Genomic DNA, 21,825 nt, shown 5'->3' on the forward strand with positions numbered 1-21,825 from the left:
ATCGGATATCTGCTTCCTATTTCGAAACCAGAATCGGAATTAGAAATCTCGTGAAAGCTTTCAGAATTTCGCTTCCAAAATTCTTCCAAAATAACTTTTTTAAAAGCACGCCGGAAGCGTAAGCTTCCGTTTTTGAAATCACGCTTCCATTTCTAAAACCCATTGTCATAAATAAGTACAAATATAAAATTATGTTATTAAGTTTATATTTTATATTAAAACTAAAATTAATAGTGCTAAAATAAAAAGAAACAATATATATATTAAAAATAATACCATAAAAATATTATATATATAAAAATAATACCATAAAAAATCTTATATATATATTAAAAAAAATCTTATATATAATATATATATATATATATATATATTCAAATATTGTGTGTCAATTATCTGTAAAATGTTAAAAGTAATTATTATTTTTTAATTAATTTGACTACTTGGACAATATGTTATTATATATTTAATTTTTAGTGTTTTCACGATTATAATATGAAGTCAGCTGAAGGATATAAATTAGTAAAAATGAATAAGTGTTCTTTGTTTTTATTTCAATTATAAAATCTTTAGTTATATGTTTATAATCTTATAATTTTAATATATATATTGGATATACGCTTCCAACATGTATCCGATTTTTAATTTTCTATAAAAAAATTTCCATGTAACATAGGTATAAACATGGTTAATAAATATGAATTATTTTTGCTTTATTATCAAATAAAAGTGGTTAATGAATATGTAAAGATTAAAATGGATGTTTTTTTTTATTTCTATACTAAAATATTTCATATATAGAGAACAGAAATATATGACAAATCTTATTTATTCTTAATAAAAATATAAAAGAATATCGATCGCCAAGAGTAAATTGGCTTCTTTTTGTAAATCCAAGTAAAAACATGCAGCGTCAAGAGGTGGAGGCACGCGGCATGTGCTGATGCAAAAGAGGGTAGTTCCGTAAATACTTGCGAGACGACTTTACACGATGTCGTTTTCAGTTCCATAACAACAGAGGTGACTTTTGAAACAGTCACGAGTCTTTTATCAAAACATAATAAAGCCTTGGCCTCTCCATCTTTTTTTTTCCAACAAATCTTCCAAACCGATGATGGGACAAAAACAAGGCGTTGAATCTGGAGTCGAAGATATCATCATGACGGGTCCGTCACCGTTCGATTTCTTGCCGGAGGATTGCATCTCCAAAATAATCTCCTTCACAAGTCCACGTGACGCTTGCGTCGCCGCTTCGGTTTCTAAAACGTTTGAATCGGCGGTTAAGTCAGATATCGTGTGGGAGAAGTTTCTTCCGCCGGAATATTCCTCGTTGATCCCACGATCGAGAGCTTTCTCGTCCAAGAAGGAACTCTATTTCGCTCTCTGCGATTATCCTGTTTTAATCGAAGAAGGAAAAAAGGTATAAATATAATATGTCTATTTACATTATAGGGTTTGTCTGTTTGAGAGTAATATCTTAGACTGCATAGAATCATCGAGTTTTGAGTTTTGACTATATATAATTATATAACAAGTATGTGTGATTCAATCCGATTTCAGAGATACTCCAGAGTAATTAGTGGAATAGAATCATTGATTTATGTTAGAGAATTATGTGAACATGAGTGTGATTAGACCTTGGAGTTGGTGGTGTAGTTTTTTCTGAAGTTTTTTTTTAATTTGATAGAGCTTCTGGTTAGAGAAAGCAAGTGGAAAAAGATGTATTATGTTATCTTCGAAGGAAGTGTGGATCACATGGGGAAGTAGTCCACAATATTGGCGATGGGTTTCAGTTCCTGAATCTAGGTACGTTACTCCCTTTCCGGCTGACTGAAATAAAACTCATTCTTATTAATTATGATTATCAGTCTGATGATGGGGAAGAAAAAATCTTGTAATGTAGGTTTGAAAAAATAGCTGAGCTACTCAGTGTATGTTGGTTTGAGATTCGTGCTGGGATGCATACTCGTTACCTATCTCCTGGAACTCGTTACTCGGTTTACATTGTGTTCAAGACAGAGGACGGATGTCCTGGATTGGGTGATATCCCGGTTGAAGCTGGAGTTGGGTTGGTTGGACAAGAATCTTCTCAAAAGTTGATATACTTTGTTGGGCCTAGTGGTAGAAGGAGAGATAGAGAAAGGAGAGATGTGACGAGACCAAAGGAGAGGGGAGATGGGTGGATGGAAGCTGAGCTTGGTGAGCTGTACAACGAATCGTGTTGTGATGATATATCGGTTAGTGTTGTTGAGACTAAGTCTCCTTACTGGAAACGTGGTTTGATCATTCAAGGATTTGAATTTCGCCCCGCGAAAACTCAGTAACACTAGCTATATGCTGTTTCCTGTTTATGCTTTGCTTTGTTCAGTTTCATGTCTAAGCAAAGTGAACCGCTTTGTTGTATTGTAATGTTTTCGAAACTTTCAAGTTTTTGGATTGAATGTTTGCATGGTTTGATTTTGATCACATGAAGAAATCAATACATAAAATGTGTGTTTCCTCGGTATCGTATAGTGCCTTATTTTGAAGTCAAAGATGAATAGTGTTCCTACAAAGTTTGCCATCCCAAACCATGTAAAGTTATATTTCATGCAATACGGTTTTGTTTACTTCCGGTTCATAAGGAAACTGTGTAACAGTGCTTCATTTTGAAATGAAATCTTCTCTAGTAGTAAATTCGTTTACAACTCTGAAATGAAAAAAATGAACAGTATTCCTACAAATTTGGCCATGCCAAAAACCCTATCGGAAAGCTGTTAGGCTTGATAAGGGTATCATCGGAATATTCAAATCTCAACCGGTATATATATAAAAGACGCACCCACACTTCGTGTCCAAGACAGAACACCACATCCGTGTCTGAAACGCATCAGACTCCAAAAACGCTATGGAGCAAAGTGAACTCGGCGATTCGCATTCCTGCGGAGGATGTAGCCGGAACGATGAGATTATTTCTGTCGAAGCTCCGGCGCGGTTGGATACATTGCCGGAAGATTGCATCTCGATGGTGGTTTCTCATACATCGCCGCGAGATGCTTGCGTTGTGGCTTCGGTTTCGAAAACGGTTAAGTCAGCGGCTGGATCGGATTTGGTTTGGGAGAAGTTTCTTCCTCAGGACTACTCATCTCTTGTTCCTCGATCGGTAGATTTCTCGTCGAAGAAGGAGATTTATATGTCTCTCGCTGATGATTCCGTTCTGATCGACGACGGCAAAAAGGTGGAAATGTCTGAAAATAATTAGTCTTTTTTTTTGGTAAAATGTTGTGAAAATTAGGGTTTCGTTTTAAAGTTGTCTCTGATGTTTTGCTCAGAGCATTTGGTGGGAGAAAGGTAGTGGGAAGAAGTGTTACATGTTATCTGCGATGGATTTAAATATCATTTGGATTGATCGTCCTCTTTATTGGAAATGGAATACCGATCCTGAATCTAAGTAAGTTCTCTATTCTTGAAGTTGTGCGATTTAGAGTTTAGATGATGTTATTCTTATATACTTATATGACTTGTGAAATCTAGGTTTGAGAAAGTAGCGGAGCTTCGTCACGTGTGTTGTTTCAGGATTCGGGGCAAGATAAGTTGTGGAATGTTGTCCAAAGGGACACACTACTTGGTCTACTTAGTGTTCAAGAGAACAAGCGGTGGATCAGTTGGTTTCGAAGAGACGCCCATGGAAGCTCAAGTCGGGTTTGTGGGGAAAGAATCTAGCAAATCGTTTGTGTTACTCGAACCAAGCCGCCGTGGTTATCGTTACTCGTGTGTTTGGCGCAGACCGGTGTATAGAGAGTTCAGGACGGGACGTCCAAGGGAAGGAGTTAGAGGAGAGAGGGAGGCTGATGGGCATGTGGAGGAGCCCAAGGAGAGAGGAGATGGTTGGAGTGAAGTGAAGCTTGGGAACTTTTACATTAGCGATGGTGGTTGTGATGATGATGGTGATGAGATTGAGTTTGCTATTATGGAGCCTCGGAATAGTGAAATGGGACAAAGGAAAAGTGGTTTGATTTTCCAGGGAATTGAGATAAGGTCATTGCCAAATCATCAAATTCTGACAATATCTGATTTGAAGTATCAACAGAGTTTAAAGCTGTTGTATTGACTGCTTCATGTCTACTAAGAGTTTAACTCTAATTGTGTAGTTGTTGCTATGCAAAATAAGAAGTTGTCTCTCTCTTTTCTACCAATATTTGAATGACAATAACTTTATGTAACCAAAATTTGTCCAAGTTGCTTCAAAATTTCTCAAAAACATCTTTTGATATATTTATTAGGGGTGGGCAAAAAAAACCCGAACCAAACCAAAGTATTTGCTGGGCCTAGTTGTCAGAAGGAGGGATACAGAAAGAAGAGATGTGACGAGACCAAAGGAAAGGGGGAGATGGGTGGATGGAAGCTGAGCTTGGCGAGCTGTACAATGAATCATGTTCTGATGATATCTCGCTTAGTGTTGTTGAGACCGAGTCTCCTTATTGGAAACGTGGTTTGATCATTCAAGGATTTGAATTCCGCCCTGTGAAAACCCAGTAACACTAGTTATATGCAGTAACTTACGGTTCCGAAACGAAAATAATGAATAGTATTCCTTCGAATTTCTTCATGACAAAACCCGTAAAACACGTTTTCTAGTTTATGGTTATTTGCTTCACTTGAACAAAGAAAAATGAAAAAGCTTTTTGTATCGTAATGTTTTCAAACCTTTCAAGCTTTTTTGGAATTATTATGTCTGTGACTTTGAGTTTTTGAATGTCAAAAACCTTTTTTACCCAGTTATCTACAGACTACTGTGAAATGTGCCTTTGTACACACTATTTAGGCGATAACAATAGATGTGGCCTTTAACAAAGACTACAGTTTGACCTAGACGTTCGTGCGGATATATTTTTATTTTATAAATGTATACATTTAACATTATTGTAAATATTTTAAATATATGATTTACAATTTAGTGATATATATTGTAACTTTATAATTTTATTGTTTAGGTATTTTATTCAGTATTATTAATATCTAATCATTTGTGTTATCTTTTTTTACTTTGTTTTAGACACCATTGTCGAATGATAAAAAAACACGCATTGAACCATATTTGTAATGAAAAACGTAGAGACATGACTAGGTGTCACAACATAAAATATTTAAAAAAATCAATATCTTTAAAAATGTTTTTTTCTTCTGATATCATATTTTGTAAATAACGCATGAATTAAAAGTTAGCTATGATTATTATATTTTGTATATAATCATTTTAGATAATATATTGTTGTGAGTTTCAAATTAATTAAATAATATATAGTTGTAGATATAGAAGTTAAACATATGCTACTATTTTTTGTATAAAATATACATACTTTATGAATTTTAACCCTTTTTAACGATGAATGATAGTTTATTTTATTTATTTAAATGAAGGCAATTTTAAAATAAAATAGGTTAATTTATCAATTTTATATAGTTCTGTTTTATTTAATTCATTTAGTACTTCTATTTTATATAATATATTATAAAATCTATAAAAATAGCAAAGCATTTGGGTAGATATTTAGTACTTCTTGTATAATATATTATAAAATCTATAAAAATAGAAAATAATTTGGGTAGAATTAATGTATAATCCTATCTTATTACTAATTACGAAATTAATTATTGCATGATTTAAAAAAATACTTACAACTTTTAATAAGATTTGGGTAGATATTTTCTCAACAGATTTTTTATAATTAAAAATAAAATTTAAATCTATAATTTTCAACAGATTTGTTAGACTAAGAATAATCATTATGTCATATTAAGTAATTAATCAAATGATCCTACTAAATTTTTTAAATAGTAGATAAAAATTAGGATCCTAAATTAATAGATTAGAAATTTAAATCTATATTTTCTCAACAGATTTGTTAGACTTAGAATAATCATTATGTCATATTAAGTAATTAATCAAATGATCCTACTAAAGCTTTTAAATCCTACTATATAAAAGAAACTAAATCCCTCCTTTCTAACCTTTGCCACATAGGCAAAATATTGTGAACCAACCAAGATGCCATGTCATCCGGACTAGGCTTGAGTTATAAAAAATAAGCTATTTTTGGAGCCCATTTGACCTATCTTGAATCCCATTCCCGAGCCACTCTCTCATAAGCATAATTCCGTGTTCTAAACATCCCGTGTTAAATTTTTTAAAACACTCATATCTTAGAAATAGTTTAGAAAATATCTTTATATAAATGTTTTTTTCTTGAATAATATTTAATTATAATTTTTTATCTTTTTAACTTTTATAATAAAAATATTGTTTTCAGATAGCAACAAAATATATATAAGAATTATCCTATTTTAAATTTTTTTGATAATTTTATTATATTATTTTAGAATCAATTATTTAATATTAATATAACATATAAATTTTATATGATTAAAATAAAATTCATTTTTAATTATATATAAAATTCATTAAGGGTATTGTTTTAATTAACACATTAGCGAATCAGTTAGAAATTAATAATAAATCAATAACCTATCTAAAAGTCTAAAACCTAATAAAATATGACAAATAAGAAAAACTAACTAAATTTTAATATAAAATAGAAATTTAATATTACTAAAATAAAATTCATTTTTAATATATATATAATATTAATTAAGGGTATTTTTTAAATTAATAAATTAGGGACTTAGCTAAAAATAAATAATAAATCAATGATTTAGCTAAAACCTAATAAAAACATGACAAATAGACAAATTTACTAAAATTATGGATATTATAAAATATGATTGATTCTTTAATAGAAAATTAAAATAAGAGTTTTGCTAAATCAAACATAAGTTTGCCGTATCTTACAAAAAAAAAATTATTAATAGTGTCGTAGGAATTATGTATTTCCCATTAGCGAATAAAATTGAAGCAGAGTGTTGGAGGATAGCTCAACGTATAGACGAGGTTATGGAGATTGATATGGGAGTTGAGGTAACAGACACAACTGTTCCTCCGCAAAGAAACGCTTCTGCTAGACATCCTGGATAAATGAAAGAGACATATCTGGACTTGGCTTTCTGTTAATGGAATGTGACTTTCCAATGCTGTTTGGAGCAAGGGGCCGATATACACGCACCAAATCACCACTGCAAGCGGAAGCTGAAGGTTTGCTATAGGCAATGCAAGTGATACTGAAGTTTGGACACAGAGAGATGGTCTTTCAATCGACTGTGAACAACTGGTTATACTCATTCAAAAGGAGGAAGATTGGCCTGCGTTGGACTCGGAGCTCGACGAAATACATGCTGTATCCAAAGAATTTTCTGAACTTTCTATTGCTTATATTCCTAGATCTTTAAAATTTCGTACGAAAAGCCTAGCAAAAGATATCCGATCACGCGCATCTCGATCAGCTTTTGTAAACCCTTTTACACCAAGTTGGCTAGCCCCACAAGCTAGCATGAGGGTGCCAAAAAAGAGAATAAAGTTGAAAGTGAAACTAAATATCCTAATGAATAAATTTATTAGAAGTCCATATTTATGTGGATGTCTATATGAGACAAACAATTTTTTTTAGATAATTATAGAATATAGTCACGAAAATCAATCCTAAAATATATAATTTAAAAAAAACATTTAAACAAACCATCAAAATTTTCAGTATTACACCAAATAAGAATATAAAGACCAACTATATTCTCTTCATGTATAATGTGTTGTGGTAAGATTCAAAAAAATTAACTTACTTTATAGTAAGGGAAAATTAGATTTTTAATTCCAAATTTACAGTAAAAACATAACATTTTATAAAACTAAACAATTGACATAATAATACAAAAATATGAAAAAAAAAATCAAAATACTATCCGCGTGTAGCGCGGACAAGGACCTAGTTAGTAGATAAAAATTAGAATCCTAAATTAATATATAAGATTCATCAGATTTTATGAATCATTTAAATTTTCAGGATATATTAAATGTCTCTGGTACCTTCAATCCTTCATACGTAAGCTGGTAAGGTAAACACGAAAGAAAAGACGTTACGCGTATTAGGGGTATTACCGGAAAATCAAAATCTTAACTCGTAAGTCTTACCCGAAACCGATATAAAAACAAACCAAACATCCAGTTCGTGTCCAGAACAGAACATCACATCCGTGTCTAAAATATACTCTCCGACTTAAAATCACATCAGATTCCAAAATTTCAGATTCCAAGAAAAGCGATATGGAGCAAATTGAAGTCGGCGGAGGAAGTAGCCGGAACCGTGCGGCGCGGTTGGATACATTGCCGGAAGATTGCATCTCGATGGTGATTTATCACACCTCACCGCGCGATGCCTGCGTTGCGGCTTCGGTTTCGAAAACGGTTAAGTCAGCGGCTGAATCTGATTTGGTTTGGGACAAGTTTCTTCCTGAGGACTACTCATCTCTTGTTCCTCCTCGATCGCTAGATTTCTCGTCGAAAAAGGAGATGTATATGTCTCTCGCTGATGATTCCGTTCTGATCGACGACGGCAAAAAGGTGGAGACTTTTATCGAATCTGATTCAGTTAATGTGAAAAATTAAGGTTTCGTTTTCTTATCTTGTTCTTGATTTTGAATGGAAAAAAAAAATAAACAGAGCTTTTGGTTAGAGAAAGGTAGTGGGAAGAAGTGTTACATGTTATCTGCGATGGATTTAAAGATCACATGGAGTGATTGTCCTGCTTATTGGCAATGGAACACTGTTCCTGATTCTAAGTAAGTTCTCTTCTCTTTGCTTCATTTACTTAGTTAAAACCTCTGTTTCTTGAATTGGAATTTAGATTGTCATCTCTATGTGTGGAATCAGGTTTAAGAGAGTAGCAGAGCTTCGTGACGTGTGTTGGTTCGAGATTCGGGGCAAGATAAGTTGTGGAATGTTATCCAAAGGGACATATTACTCTGTCTGCTTAGTGTTCAAGAGAGCGGGCGGTAGATCATACGGTTTCGAAGACACCCCCATGGAAGCTCAAGTCGGGTTTGTGGGGAAAGATGCTGCTAGCAAAAAGTTTGTGGTACTCGAACCAATCGATATGGATCAGCCCAGTGGTTATCGTTACACGAGTGTTTCGCTCACATGGGTGTCTAGAGAGGATAGGACGAGGCGTCTGAGGGAGGTTGGTGGGAATGTGGAGGAACCGAAGGTGAGAGGAGATGGGTGGAGTGAAGTTAAGCTTGGGAAGGTTTACATTAACGATGGTGGTTATGATGATGATGAGATTGAGTTTTCTATTATGGAGACTGAGCAGGGAGATTGGAAGAGTGCTATGATTTTCCAGGGAGTCGAGATTAGGCCCATGAAAGAAGGAGAAGAAATGGTCATTACTAAGTGATCAAATTCCGACAATATCTGATCTGAAGTATTGAGATTAACATTTTGGAGTTGTTAAATATGCAAAGTAAAAAACCTGAGGACTATCTCTCTCTTTTGTATCAATGTTTGAAGACAACAACTTAAAAACCAAAGGACAACAATGATTTGAAATTTCTCAAAAACTTAAAAATAAACTCTCCCAGGCCCCTTTGTCGAGAAAAGTCTTTATCCTCTGTTTCTTTCACCGTTCCTGTCCTAATCCAGCCAATCCCAGGCTTTTATCCTCTGTAATTCCCTGCAACTTTTCAAAAGTTTACCGTTTATAGAATAACCCCTCGGTCCATAGACAGTATCACCACACAACCACCGTTTCTTGACCGCTTCCTCGCCGGGTTCAGCCCCCGACTTCGTCGGTGGGTCAGCCAGGTTCTCTCCTGTGCCGGGTCCTCCCTCCTCCTTCTCAGAATTTCGACTAAAGAAGGTGACTGTGGCAGATTGTATCTCTAATGCCCATACCGTTTTCTTTTAAGAGAGAGATCTAAGCTTGGGTTGATATAACCTCCGACTACGTTTCTTCACTTCAGTCCACCTACTCTCAAGAGCATTTATTACGCTCACCATTTATTACACTCACCATTTACTACTCCCAGCAAGCTATAAGAGGAAGAATTTCTTGCTGTCAGCGCTCCCTGATCTAACGCCTCCTGCTGCAACGGTTTAGGATTTGTTACTATTCCCACTGTCAATGGATAGAAGATACAATCGATTGGAAAAAGGCAAAGGGCAAGCTCCCCCGGAATTGCCAGCTAAGAGACCTCCGGTGAGAATACCGGCAAACGATGATGAAGATCTAATAGAGGCCAACCGTTTAACAATTATCGGTAGGGTTACGAACCCTACGATTCAAAAACCAAAAGCGGTCCTAGACTTTATGACTCAAGTATGGAACCTTGAGGGAAAGATAGAAGGCAGAGCCTTAGGACTCGACAAGTTTCAGGTCAAATTCGTCTCAGAGCATGACCTTGTTCAAGTCCTCGAGAAGGGTCCCTACCACTTTAAAAAATGGATGCTACTGCTTCAGAGGTGGGAACCGACTGTATCGAACAATTTCCCATCCAGCATTTTCTTTCATGTGAGAATACATGGTATTCCTCTCCACCACTGGCATAAGGGCACCATCCTTACTATCGGAAAGGAACTTGGTGCGTGCACTTTAAAAGATGAAAAGGAAGCAAAGATTTGGGTCGAGGTTGATGGACTCAACCCCCTGGTTATGAATCTGGAGATAGAACTACCATCTGGCGATGTCACAGAAGTGGAGTTCGAGTACATCAAGATCGAAAAACATTGTTTCACATGTTTCTCTCTATTCCATGAGGAAAATGAATGCCCCTACCGCCCGCTAAACTATCTGCCTCCTAAGGAGAGGAACCTCGGCATTACTCAGAGACTGGCACTTCAAAGAATTGAGGCGGAGAAACAACGCCATGATGATAGGAGAGGATATAGGAGACCAGAAGCACCCCGAGTGCCACTGAGATCAGCTGAGAATAGCTACACTTTCTCCAGTAGACACAGAGATAGAGATTACAACAGAAGGTATCATTCCAGAAGGGAGGATCAAACTAGAGAGCAATCTATCCTGTCAAGAACTGCTCGATCAAATACTGAGTACCACAGGACCAATACTCCATCCTTACAATACCGAATAGTGGAAAGGAACAGCACTAACGGGAACAACGCTAATTCCCCAGCACCAGTTCAGAATGACAGTCGTCTAACTGGGCATGAAGATCAAAGGGCAAGTCCAATCATCTCCATAGCGTCTCCTATACCCAATGCCACTATCGACATCACTCCATCTCGAGCTCTTAAGGACCGATTGGGCAGTCCAAAGGGTTTATGTAATTCTGAAAAAGAAAATTCGGGTTCCAGGGAGCGAAGATCTGCTCTGGAACGGCTATCTGAGCCTTCCCCCCCAGCTAGAAGAACTCCCACCTTTGAGTCAGGAAGGCTTCAGCAAAATGAAGCCAGACCCCACGGCAAAGACGTCGTTGATCAAAGTCACGGGGAGTCCCAATCCTCAGGAGACAGGATCCATGCTTCTCTGCGGTTGGGAGCCACTGGTTCTGAGACCGGCCCAAGGAGAGGATCGATCCCAGTCGCCCCTCAAAGCAAGATGACAACCAAGAGGAAGGTCCCAAGGACTCCGATTAGAAAACGTGTTGTTCGAAGCCCGTTAACTGGAATCCACCGGAAACCAACGGCAACTCGAGCGTCTACCTCTACGAGAAGAAAGCTGGTGATAGACAAGGACAATAACATACCTTGTGATAAGGCAGGCACAAGCAAGCAGCGAAGGAAGAAAGATCAACCTACTACGGTGTTCATACCGGGAAGTACTAGAGGTGGGGTGGATTTTCGGCCCCATCCAAAATCTCTTCCTTAGCCATTCTAAGCTGGAATTGTCAAGGACTAGGGAGCGTCCAGACAATCCGGCGTTTAAAGGAGATCCATAAAAATATGGCTCCTAATGTAATCTTTCTTATGGAAACGAAAAACGACGACGAGTTTATTAATAAGAAGCTGCAATCCCTTCGTTTTTCACATTATTTCTCGGTTCCACCTGTGGGACTTAGTGGCGGACTCTCCCTCTTATGGAACGATGACACAGATATCTCAATTCTTGAGTCTTCCCGCAATCTAATAGACACGAAAATTGTCTATAAGGGAATCACCTCATATGTCTCTTTCATATATGGTCCACCAGTAATGGAGAACAGAGCTGCCTTCTGGAACAAGTTAGGCGCAGTAGGTCAAGGAAGAGATGACCCATGGCTTATCACAGGGGACTTTAATGATATCCTCAACAATGGTGAGAAGATTGGAGGGCCACCGCGACCGGAAGGATCCTTTCTGGCATTTAGATCGTTTGTGGCACAGAACGGTCTCTGGGATTTAAAGCACTCGGGCGAACAACTCTCATGGCGTGGGCAACGCTACACCCACTTTATACGATCTCGTTTAGATCGATCAATGGGCAATTGTGCCTGGTCAGAAGCCTTTCCCATGGGAAGATGTCGTTACCTCCGCTTTGAGGGCTCTGACCACCGACCTATCATATCCTACTTTAATGCTGAAAGAGCAAGGAAACGAGGACTGTTCCGGTTCAACAGAGCTCTAACGGAACAGGAAGAAGTTACACAACTAGTTGAAGCAGCTTGGAACGGATCGCCTTTAGACTCTGTGATTCTGAAACTGAATGCTTGCAGGAGAAGCATTATTCAATGGGCTAAGGAACAGCAAGCACAGAGTAACAGGGTCATCAAACGCAACCAAGAGGCCCTGGAGGTAGCGCTCTCTAGTCCAACCCCAGACTCCAATCTCATCGAGCACATCAATTCTGAACTGAGACAGGCATATCTGGCGGAGGAACTTTTCTGGCAGCAGAGGAGCCGAATCCAATGGCTCAAACAAGGAGACAGAAACACGGGTTTCTTTCACGCAGCGACTAGAACCAGAAGAACAATTAACTCCATTCCGGTCTTGGAAGATGCACAGGGAGGAGCGGTGTATGAAGAGCAAGATATTGCCCGAGTGATCTCTGACTATTTCACTCAAATCTTCGCATCCAACGGTAATAGCTCCTTCACACAACTCCAGGGTTTGCTCACCCGTAAAGTAACCCCCGAGATGAATGATATGCTGACTGCGACACCGAGTGATTCGGAGATAAAAGAAGCTGTACTATCAATTAATGGAGGCAAAGCTCCGGGACCGGACGGATTCTCAGCTACGTTCTACCAGTCCTATTGGCACATTGTAGGCAAAGATGTGACGAAGGACATCAGGGAGTTCTTCACCTCTAGCCACTTACATCCACAGCAAAACGAGACACACATCAGGCTTATCCCCAAGGTTACCGGACCTCGGTCAGTTGCTGAGTATCGACCCATTGCTTTATGCAATACTCACTATAAGATCATTGCCAAGATCCTTACACAGAGACTAAAACCTCTACTGCCACTCCTCATCTCCAACACACAATCAGCTTTTGTTACGGGTCGTGCTATAACGGACAACGTACTCATAACACATGAAACTCTCCACTATTTGAGGACTTCGGAGGCGAAAAAGCATTGCTCCATGGCGGTTAAAACTGACATGAGCAAGGCTTATGACCGGATCGAATGGGGTTTCGTCAAAGAGGTTCTAAACCTGCTCGGCTTCGCTCCAACTTGGGTCACTTGGATCATGTGCTGTATTGAGACTGTGTCATATACCTTCCTGATTAATGGAGCACCACAGGGACTAGTCAGACCATCTCGCGGCCTTAGACAAGGGGACCCGCTCTCACCGCACATCTTCATCCTATGTACCGAAGTACTTTCAGCACTGTGCGCCAAGGGTCAGATCGACGGCTCTCTTCCAGGAGTCAAAGTTTCACGCAACAGTCCCGCTATCAACCATCTTCTCTTCGCTGATGACACAATGTTTTTCTGCAGATCGAAACAGTCTTGTGTCACGGCCCTAATGAAGATTCTCTCGATTTATGAAGAGGTCTCGGGACAGAAGATAAACCCACTGAAGTCGGCCATCACTTTCTCTGCCAAAACTCCAGCATGTGTCCGAGCTAGGGTGAAGGAAAATATGGGAATCTCTCTAGAAGGCGGGATAGGTAAATATCTTGGTCTTCCCGAGCAATTTGGGCGTAAGAAAAGAGATATTTTTGCCTCTATTTTGGATAGGATAAGGCAAAAATCTCACAGCTGGACGACGAAGTTCCTCTCCGGGGCAGGGAAGCAAATTATGCTCAAATCGGTTCTTGCTGCAATGCCCTGCTATGCTATGTCATGTTTCAAGCTCCCAAAATCCCTATGCTCCCAAATACAGTCCTTGTTAACACGCTTCTGGTGGGATTCCACACCGGGAAAGAGGAAGTTATGTTGGATCGCATGGGAAGCAATGACACTACCGAAATATGCGGGGGGACTCGGCTTTAGAGACATTGAAACCTTTAATGACGCTCTGCTGGCGAAGATCGGCTGGAGGTTAATCAAAGACCCCCACTCGCTGCTTGCTCAGGTACTAATGGGAAAGTATGGCCGAGATTGCACATTTATGGACTGTCAAATCCCGACGACTATGTCTCATGGCTGGAGAAGTATACTAGCGGGAAGAGAAATATTGAGAAAGGGTCTTAGTTGGGCAGTAGGCAACGGCGACTCAATCAATATCTGGAACGATCCATGGCTATCCTTTTCAACTCCACGCCAACCGATGGGTCCTGCTCCACTAGATAATCTCTCCCTCAAGGTTAACACCCTACTATGCCCTCTCTCGAACAAATGGGATATCGAGAAGATCAGAAGAACCATTCCTCAGTATGAGGACACTATTTTGAAAATAAAAACAAGTTCGACACCATTACCGGATACTCTGTTCTGGCTCCATGAAAAATCAGGAGAATACTCCACTAAATCAGGTTATGGTCTGGCTATGACAAATGATCTGCCGGAGGGGACTATAAACGAACCGGTGAACTGGCTGACTCATATATGGAACGTCAAAACGAGCCCAAAGCTGAGAGATTTCCTGTGGAGGGTGGTGAAGAAAGCTATCCCAGTTAGCTCCAACCTGGAAAGAAGGGGCTTCCCGAGCTTCAACTGCAAGAAATGTGGTGTTCATGAAGATGACCTTCACGTTCTGTTTAAGTGTCCCCTAGCGGAGGAGGTCTGGAACCTGGTACCGATCGCTCAGAGACCACTCCCGACGACAGCCTCGGTAGCAGAGCTTTTCAAAGGTGGGAAGAACTTTGTGCCACTACCACCGGTTGGTTTGAGTTCTCCGCTCTGGCCTTGGGTGGTATGGAACCTATGGAAAGCCAGAAATAAACTTTTCTTTGAGAATAAAGTGTTCACAGCGCAAGAGATTGTCTTTAAGAGCGTCCAGGACGCTAAAGAGTGGAATAATGCTCAGAGTACTATCCAGCATGGTCCCCCGTGTAGTCTCGGAGCTCCCCACCACCAACGTTCTAACTACCCGCCTCCAAAGATCCAACCGGGAGTTCTGATCTGTAACGTCGATGCGGCTTGGACTGAATCTACAGGAGGGTGTGGCATAGGTGGAATCTTCTCTGGCGTCAATGCGGGTTCCCTCTCCAACATCTCCGAAGCGCATGGCCATGTTTCGTCAGCACTAATGGCAGAAGCCATCGCTGTTCATCGTGCCGTTTCTCTGGCCGTCTTTTCAAACGTCCGATCCCTAGCGGTTCTATCCGACTCCTTAACCCTGATCAACTTGTTGAAGAAGGGTGGAAGTCAACCCGAACTGTTCGGTATCATGTTTGATATCTATCATTATCTTGCTTTCTTTGATGTTATTTCCTTCCATTTCATATCTAGAAACTTTAATGGTGAAGCTGATTCTGTGGCAAAATCAGCCCTTTCCACCTCTGTATTGAACTCTGTTGTGGGAGCTTAGGCTTCCTTTGAGATAATGCAATGTTTGTTTGTCCAAAAAAAAAAAAAAAAAAAAAAAAAAAACCAAAGGACAAATATGTACAGTATATTATATGTCAGCAATATGGAGTGTTCCAAATATGCCTATACTGTTTTTCTTTAATTTAGTTTTAATATAATAATTTTATGAACTACTTAAGTAAAACGAGACTCTTTTATGAGTATGTTACTTCTATTAATTTATTTCCTATATTTTAATCACTATTAAAATTATTATTAGATTAGTATTTTAATTGTAATATGTTTATTTTCTACATTAGCTTATTTTATACTTCGTATCTTAAAATAATATTTATTTTTGGATTGTAGAGATTTGAAATAATATTTGAATATTTGAATCTTTTACATAATTTAAATGGGTATCCGATTCCAGACCACACCCGTAAAAATCATAAAACGGACTTAAACCGAAATTTATAAATATTGTATGGAACTTTAACCTTTTAGCCCCAAAAACCTGAAACTCAAATATACATGAACCGAATCTGTATGGATATCTAAACGTCCACTCCTAATCATATTGGCTATATATATTGCATTATTTGACATCATATTTTATTTTTATTGTAAATGTGTAGTTTTTAGAAAATAACTTTAAATTATTTAAAATTGATGTGTTATAATTTCTCTTAATTTATAAATAATTTATTGAATAAAATTTTATGTAAATTATTTTTAATTTTAACAATTTTTGGATCGTTTTATCCAATTTCATCATTCAAACATATGTTTTTGACCTCTTGATCTGCTTGATTCAAATTTATACCGTTAGATCCACTTAGTTTATTCTTGTTTTGTGTAATCCATTTGATATGTTAGAACTGTAATGCTTGATCCATTTTTCTTGTTTAAAATCTTCATGTAACCAAAATTTGTCGAAGTTCCTTCAGAATCTCTGAAAACATTTTAATATATTTATAGGAAGTTAAGCCGATGAAAATTTGCAAATATTCTTCTGATTGAATATCCATGTTTTTGGATATGTTCAAGATCCTATCCGTTTAGTCCGAATAATCAAGTATCTTATTTCCATAGCCACCAGGATATCGAGTGTCCCAAATATGGAAAATTTTAGATTTTTAAGTGGATATTGTTTCGATTCTTACAAATAAATTAAAAATGAAGTAGATAATCCAATATAATAATATCTATTTAGAAAAATAAAAATAACTATTTTTTCCAAATTCTAATAACTAATATATTAAGTTTAATAAATAAAAATATAGTAAAATTATCTAAATATAATATTTATCTAAATATAATATTTATAGAAGTTATATATTTAATTCGTAGAATAAATGTATATATATGCATATAAGGGATCATATATCTGTTCCTAAAAATATTAGTAGTTTTGATTTGATTTGTTTTTTTTACGTATATTGCATATTAGTATTTCTTTGTATTCGTAGAGTTACAGATATCTAGAGACTTAGGTTCAAATCGAAATGAATAAAATTTTACGTGTATTTTGTCCATCCCTTATTGTACATCAACATGAAATGAATGTTTGTTTGTATATCGGTTTTGTGTAAGACTTAAGAGTATCGACAATTGTTTCCTGATTCAAAACATCTTAAATTCTAAAATGCGTATAGAGCAAAGTCAACTCGATAATTCGAGTTAGCGGCTGAATCGGATTTGGTTTGGGAGAAGTTTCTTCCGCCGGAGTACGCATATCTTGTTCCTCTGTTGCTGGATTTATATGTCTCTCGCTGATGATTTCGTTCTGATTGACGACAAAGAAAGCATATTTACTATAATAGTTACTAGGTTAAGATCTGCATCTGCGCGAGATAAACATTATATATAAATTATTTTATGTTTTTACATATTATGAAATAATAAATATATATTGAATAATTAAAAAATCTGTAACTATTACATACACAATTAAATTGGTGCGAACATATACATAAATTTTATTAATCTAAACAATAATTGTTTTTATTTGATAGGATATATAATTAAATTTAAATGATATGATATATATAGCATATTTTTAATATTAGTGTCTATTAAATGATGTTTTCTACTCATAATTTTTTGATCATTTCTATCTTTTATATAAAAAAATAAATTACAGATAATAAAATATTCATTGTGGGATCAATAGTTTTAGTAATTTATAATTTTTTAAAATTAAGTTGTGAATGTTTGTTCAAATCTTTTATCAAAAAAAATTGTTCAAGGTAAATTTTCTATTTATGTATTTTATATGGTATATAGTTTAATTTAAAATGATATATATATATATATATATATATATATATATATATATATATATATATATATATTTTTTAATATAAATAATTAATTAAATTAGTTTTTTTTTACCTATATGATTTTGTAAGCATGTGTATCGTGTCATTACAAAAAAATTTAAACCATGGATCACAAAATTTGAATGTGAGATTTTTAACAGTTTTAGTAAATTATAGTTGTTTTTAAAAAATGTAAATATAACATATACAGAAAAAATATTTTTTTTTATATGATTAATGTGATTGTTTAATTATTGTTAATAGTTTAAAATTAAACAAATATGATAGAAGTTACACTAATTTTTATCAAATATTTGCTATTTAAAATCATTAATTGTCATATATACTTTAGCCAAATTACGTAATTATGTAATTTTTATTTAAGAAAACAATAAAGAACATTAATAATGAATTTATGGTTAGTTTAATAAAAAAAATTATTATATAATTAAATGAGCCAATATATTTTTTTTAATAATTCTAAAAATTATTCTATTGATAACGCTTGGCTACAAAAAAAAAGAAGTTGCGATATTTGTCGATTAATATATAAGAGATTTTGACTGATTGTTAGACAGACAAAATCTTTTATTCTGAAAAAAAAAATCATCTTACACGCGTATTAGGAGTATTATCGAAAAAAACCTTAACCTGTCAGTCTTACACGAAACCGATATATATTTAAACAAACATCCACTTCATGTCCAAGAGAGAACATTACATCCTTGTCTGAAAGATACTCTCCAAAGACAGAACAAAACTAAAGATTCGAAAAACGGTATGAAGCAAATTCAAGTCAGCGATTCGAACTCCGGCCTAGGAAGTAGCCGGAACGATGAGATTGTTTCTATCGGAGCTTCGGCGCGGTTGGATACATTGCCGGAAGATTGCATCTCGATGGTGGTTTCTCATACATCGCCGCGAGATGCTTGCGTTGTGGCTTCGGTTTCGAAAACGCTTAAGTCAGCGGCTGAATCGGATTTGGTTTGGGAGAAGTTTCTTCCTCAAGACTACTTATCTCTTTTTCCTCGATCGGTGGATTTCTCGTCGAAGAAGGAGATGTATATGTCTCTTGCTGATATTTATAAAATTATTTTTTATAACTTTTAATAAGATTTGGGTTGATATTTTTTCAACATATTTTTTTATAATTAAAAATAAAATTTATATTTATATTTTCTCAACAGATTTGTTAGACTAAGAATAATCATTATGTCATATTAAATAATTAATCAAATGGTCATACTAAAACTTTTAAATAGTAGATAAAAATTAGGATCCTAATTCCTAAATTAATAGATTAGAAATTTAAATCTATATTTTTTCAACAGATTTGTTAAACTTAGAATAATCATTATGTCATATATTAAGTAATTAATTAAATGATCTTAAGACTTTTAAATAGTAGATAAAAATTGGGATCCGAAATTAATAGATTAGATTCATCAGATTTTATGAATCATTTAAATTTTCAGGATATATTAATGTCTCTGGTACCTTCATAGGTAAGCTGGTAAGGTAAACACGAAAGAAAAGACGTTACGCGTATTAGGGGTATTACCGGAAAATCAAAATCTTAACTCGTAAGTCTTACACGAAACCGATATATAAACAAACCAAACATCCACTTCTTGTGCAGAACAGAACATCACATCCTTGTCTAAAATATACTCTCTGACTTCAAATTACACATCAGATTCCAAAATTTCAGATTCGAAGGAAAACGATATGGAGCAAATTCAAGTCGGCGGAGGAAGTAGCCGAAACGGCGCGGCGCGGTTGGATACATTGCCGGAAGATTGCATCTCGATGGTGGTTTCTCATACATCGCCGCGCGATGCTTGCGTTGTGGCTTCGGTTTCGAAAACGGTTAAGTCAGCGGCTGAATCTGATTTGGTTTGGGACAAGTTTCTTCCGCCGGAGCTCTCATCTCTTGTTCCTCCTCGATCGCTAGATTTCTCGTCGAAGAAGGAGATTTATATGTCTCTTGCTAATGATTCCGTTCTGATCGACGACGGCAAAAAGGTGGAAATGTGTGAAAATAATTAGTCTTTTTTTTTTTGGTAAAATGTTGTGAAAATTAGGGTTTCGTTTTAAAGTTGTCTTGATGTTTTTTTGACTCAGAGCTTTTGGTTGGAGAAAGGTAGTGGGAAGAAGTGTTACATGTTATCTGCGATGGATTTAAAGATCACATGGAGTGATTGTCCTGCTTATTGGAAATGGAAGAAAGATCCTGAGTCTAAGTAAGTTCTAGCAACTGTGCAGTTTTGGAGTTTTACATGATGATCTTTTATTTTATTTTATGTTTTGTGTGTGTGGAATCAGGTTTGAGAAAGTAGCGAAGCTTCGTCACGTGTGTTGGTTTGAGATTCGGGGAAAGATAAGTTGCGGAATGCTGTCCAAGGGGACGCATTACTCTGTCTACGCAGTGCTCAAGATAGGAGGGAGTGGATCACGCGGGTTAGATGACACCCCCATGGAAGCTCTAGTCGGGTTTGCGGGGGAGGAAGCTGCTAGCAAAACGTTTGTGTTACTCGAACCAAAGGGTACGTACCCGCGCGGTGGTTACTCAAGTGGTTCTTTTAGAGAGGTTAGCACAGGGTGTTCATGGATAGAGATTCCGGTTGAAGAAGTTGAAGAAGAGAGGGAGACTGATAGGAGTGTGGAGGAGCCAAAGGAGAGAGGAGATGGGTGGAGTGAAGTTAAGCTTGGGAATTTTTACAACGGTGATGGAGGTTGTGATGATGATGGTAACGAGATTGAGTTTTCTATTATGGGGACTGAGCAGGAAGATTGGAAGAGTGGTTTGATTTTCCAGGGAATCGAGATAAGGCCTATGAATGAAGGAGACTGAAGAAATGGTGATAGCTAAGTGATCAAACATCTGATTTTTAGTAATCAACAGAGTTTAAAGCTTTTTGTATTGGCTGCTTACTGCTAGTAGACTTTATTTTATACAGTTTGGAGTTTTTGATATGCAAAGTAAGAAGTTAAAAATTATTTCTTGTGTACCAATGTTTGAATGACAACAACTTAATGTCAAAAAAGATAATTAATATATGTTCAAGCTCCTTCAAAATTTCTCAATAACGTCTTTTAATATATTCGAAATTGATTAAATCTAAGAAACACATTTTTAACCTCATACTTGGGGAGATTCCAGGCTTGCGTGCCAAGTTGGAAGGATTATTGATAGCCACTACCAGACTATTGGTCAGTCAGCGGCTGGACAAAGGGTGAGGCTTTAGGCTATGTAGTTATTTTGATTTGTGGACAAAACAAATTTCGGGCTTCTTGTTATGATTATAACCAGCGAAGTATAAGTATAAATATCTCATTATTCATAAATATCTCATTATTTTAATGGGCTCTAATTTACAACTTCAAGGCCTTTATAAAATTAATTATTGGCTAAATTGGTCCTTACAAAGATAATCTTTACTTGTTTTCGCGATTTAAGAATTGTGCTCTGGTTTAAGTTGGATTGCGTTGTTTGGTTCTTTCAAATCCGTATATTACATGTTGTGAAATAAGTTATTTAATTTGTAGTATATTAAAAGACAACAATAGAAGTAAGAACCAATGGATATTGGCTCAACCACCCCCTTTGAACATTTATACATGTATGAGAGAAATATACAACTAATTTGAACATTTAACTCCTTTCTTAATTTGTGTTTAAAAATTTAGAAGGACAACTAATTGGAATAGAGAAAGAGAGTATCTATTAGTTTAACTG

At 36.3% G+C, this 21,825-nt stretch overlaps 2 protein-coding genes across 6 annotated transcripts; both read left to right on the forward strand.

Moving 5' to 3' along the window:
* The first annotated feature begins 1,033 nt into the window (after positions 1-1,033).
* LOC106369350 (F-box protein At2g02240) lies at positions 1,034-2,506 on the forward strand. Its single transcript, XM_013809502.3, has 3 exons — positions 1,034-1,420; positions 1,688-1,806; positions 1,904-2,506. The coding sequence occupies exons 1-3, from the start codon at positions 1,112-1,114 to the stop codon at positions 2,322-2,324; spliced, it is 849 nt and encodes a 282-aa protein (XP_013664956.2). The 5' UTR covers positions 1,034-1,111; the 3' UTR covers positions 2,325-2,506.
* Positions 2,507-2,661: 155 nt separating this feature from the next.
* Positions 2,662-21,158, forward strand: LOC106369352 (F-box protein PP2-B1-like). Of its 5 annotated transcripts, none has more exons than XM_013803552.3 (3): positions 2,662-3,217; positions 3,312-3,430; positions 3,514-4,098. In XM_013803552.3, the coding sequence occupies exons 1-3, from the start codon at positions 2,888-2,890 to the stop codon at positions 4,088-4,090; spliced, it is 1,026 nt and encodes a 341-aa protein (XP_013659006.2). In that variant the 5' UTR covers positions 2,662-2,887; the 3' UTR covers positions 4,091-4,098. The 5 variants fall into 5 exon arrangements, with proteins under 5 accessions (XP_013659006.2, XP_048637245.1, XP_022543678.2 ...); XM_048781288.1 differs by lacking the exons at positions 3,312-3,430; positions 3,514-4,098 and adding exons at positions 8,588-8,706; positions 8,798-9,453 and having other exon boundaries at positions 2,827-3,217; XM_022687957.2 differs by lacking the exons at positions 2,662-3,217; positions 3,312-3,430; positions 3,514-4,098 and adding exons at positions 8,097-8,488; positions 20,211-20,329; positions 20,412-21,158.
* The last annotated feature ends 667 nt before the right edge of the window (positions 21,159-21,825 follow it).

The sequence above is a fragment of the Brassica napus genome, chromosome A6 (assembly GCF_020379485.1).
Source record: "Brassica napus cultivar Da-Ae chromosome A6, Da-Ae, whole genome shotgun sequence".
Classification (NCBI taxonomy): Eukaryota; Viridiplantae; Streptophyta; class Magnoliopsida; order Brassicales; family Brassicaceae; genus Brassica; species Brassica napus.

What these genes read in the sequence shown, in the direction of transcription:
- LOC106369352 (XM_013803552.3), top strand. Translation starts at nt 2,888, where the DNA reads ATGGAGCAAAGTGAACTCGGCGATTCGCATTCCTGCGGAGGATGTAGC. An exon ending in TGATCGACGACGGCAAAAAG is followed by an intron (nt 3,218 to 3,311) that starts GTGGAAATGTCT and finishes TGTTTTGCTCAG; the next exon opens with AGCATTTGGTGGGAGAAAGG. An exon ending in AATACCGATCCTGAATCTAA is followed by an intron (nt 3,431 to 3,513) that starts GTAAGTTCTCTA and finishes TGTGAAATCTAG; the next exon opens with GTTTGAGAAAGTAGCGGAGC.
- LOC106369350 (XM_013809502.3), top strand. Translation starts at nt 1,112, where the DNA reads ATGATGGGACAAAAACAAGGCGTTGAATCTGGAGTCGAAGATATCATC. An exon ending in TAATCGAAGAAGGAAAAAAG is followed by an intron (nt 1,421 to 1,687) that starts GTATAAATATAA and finishes TTAATTTGATAG; the next exon opens with AGCTTCTGGTTAGAGAAAGC. An exon ending in GTTTCAGTTCCTGAATCTAG is followed by an intron (nt 1,807 to 1,903) that starts GTACGTTACTCC and finishes CTTGTAATGTAG; the next exon opens with GTTTGAAAAAATAGCTGAGC.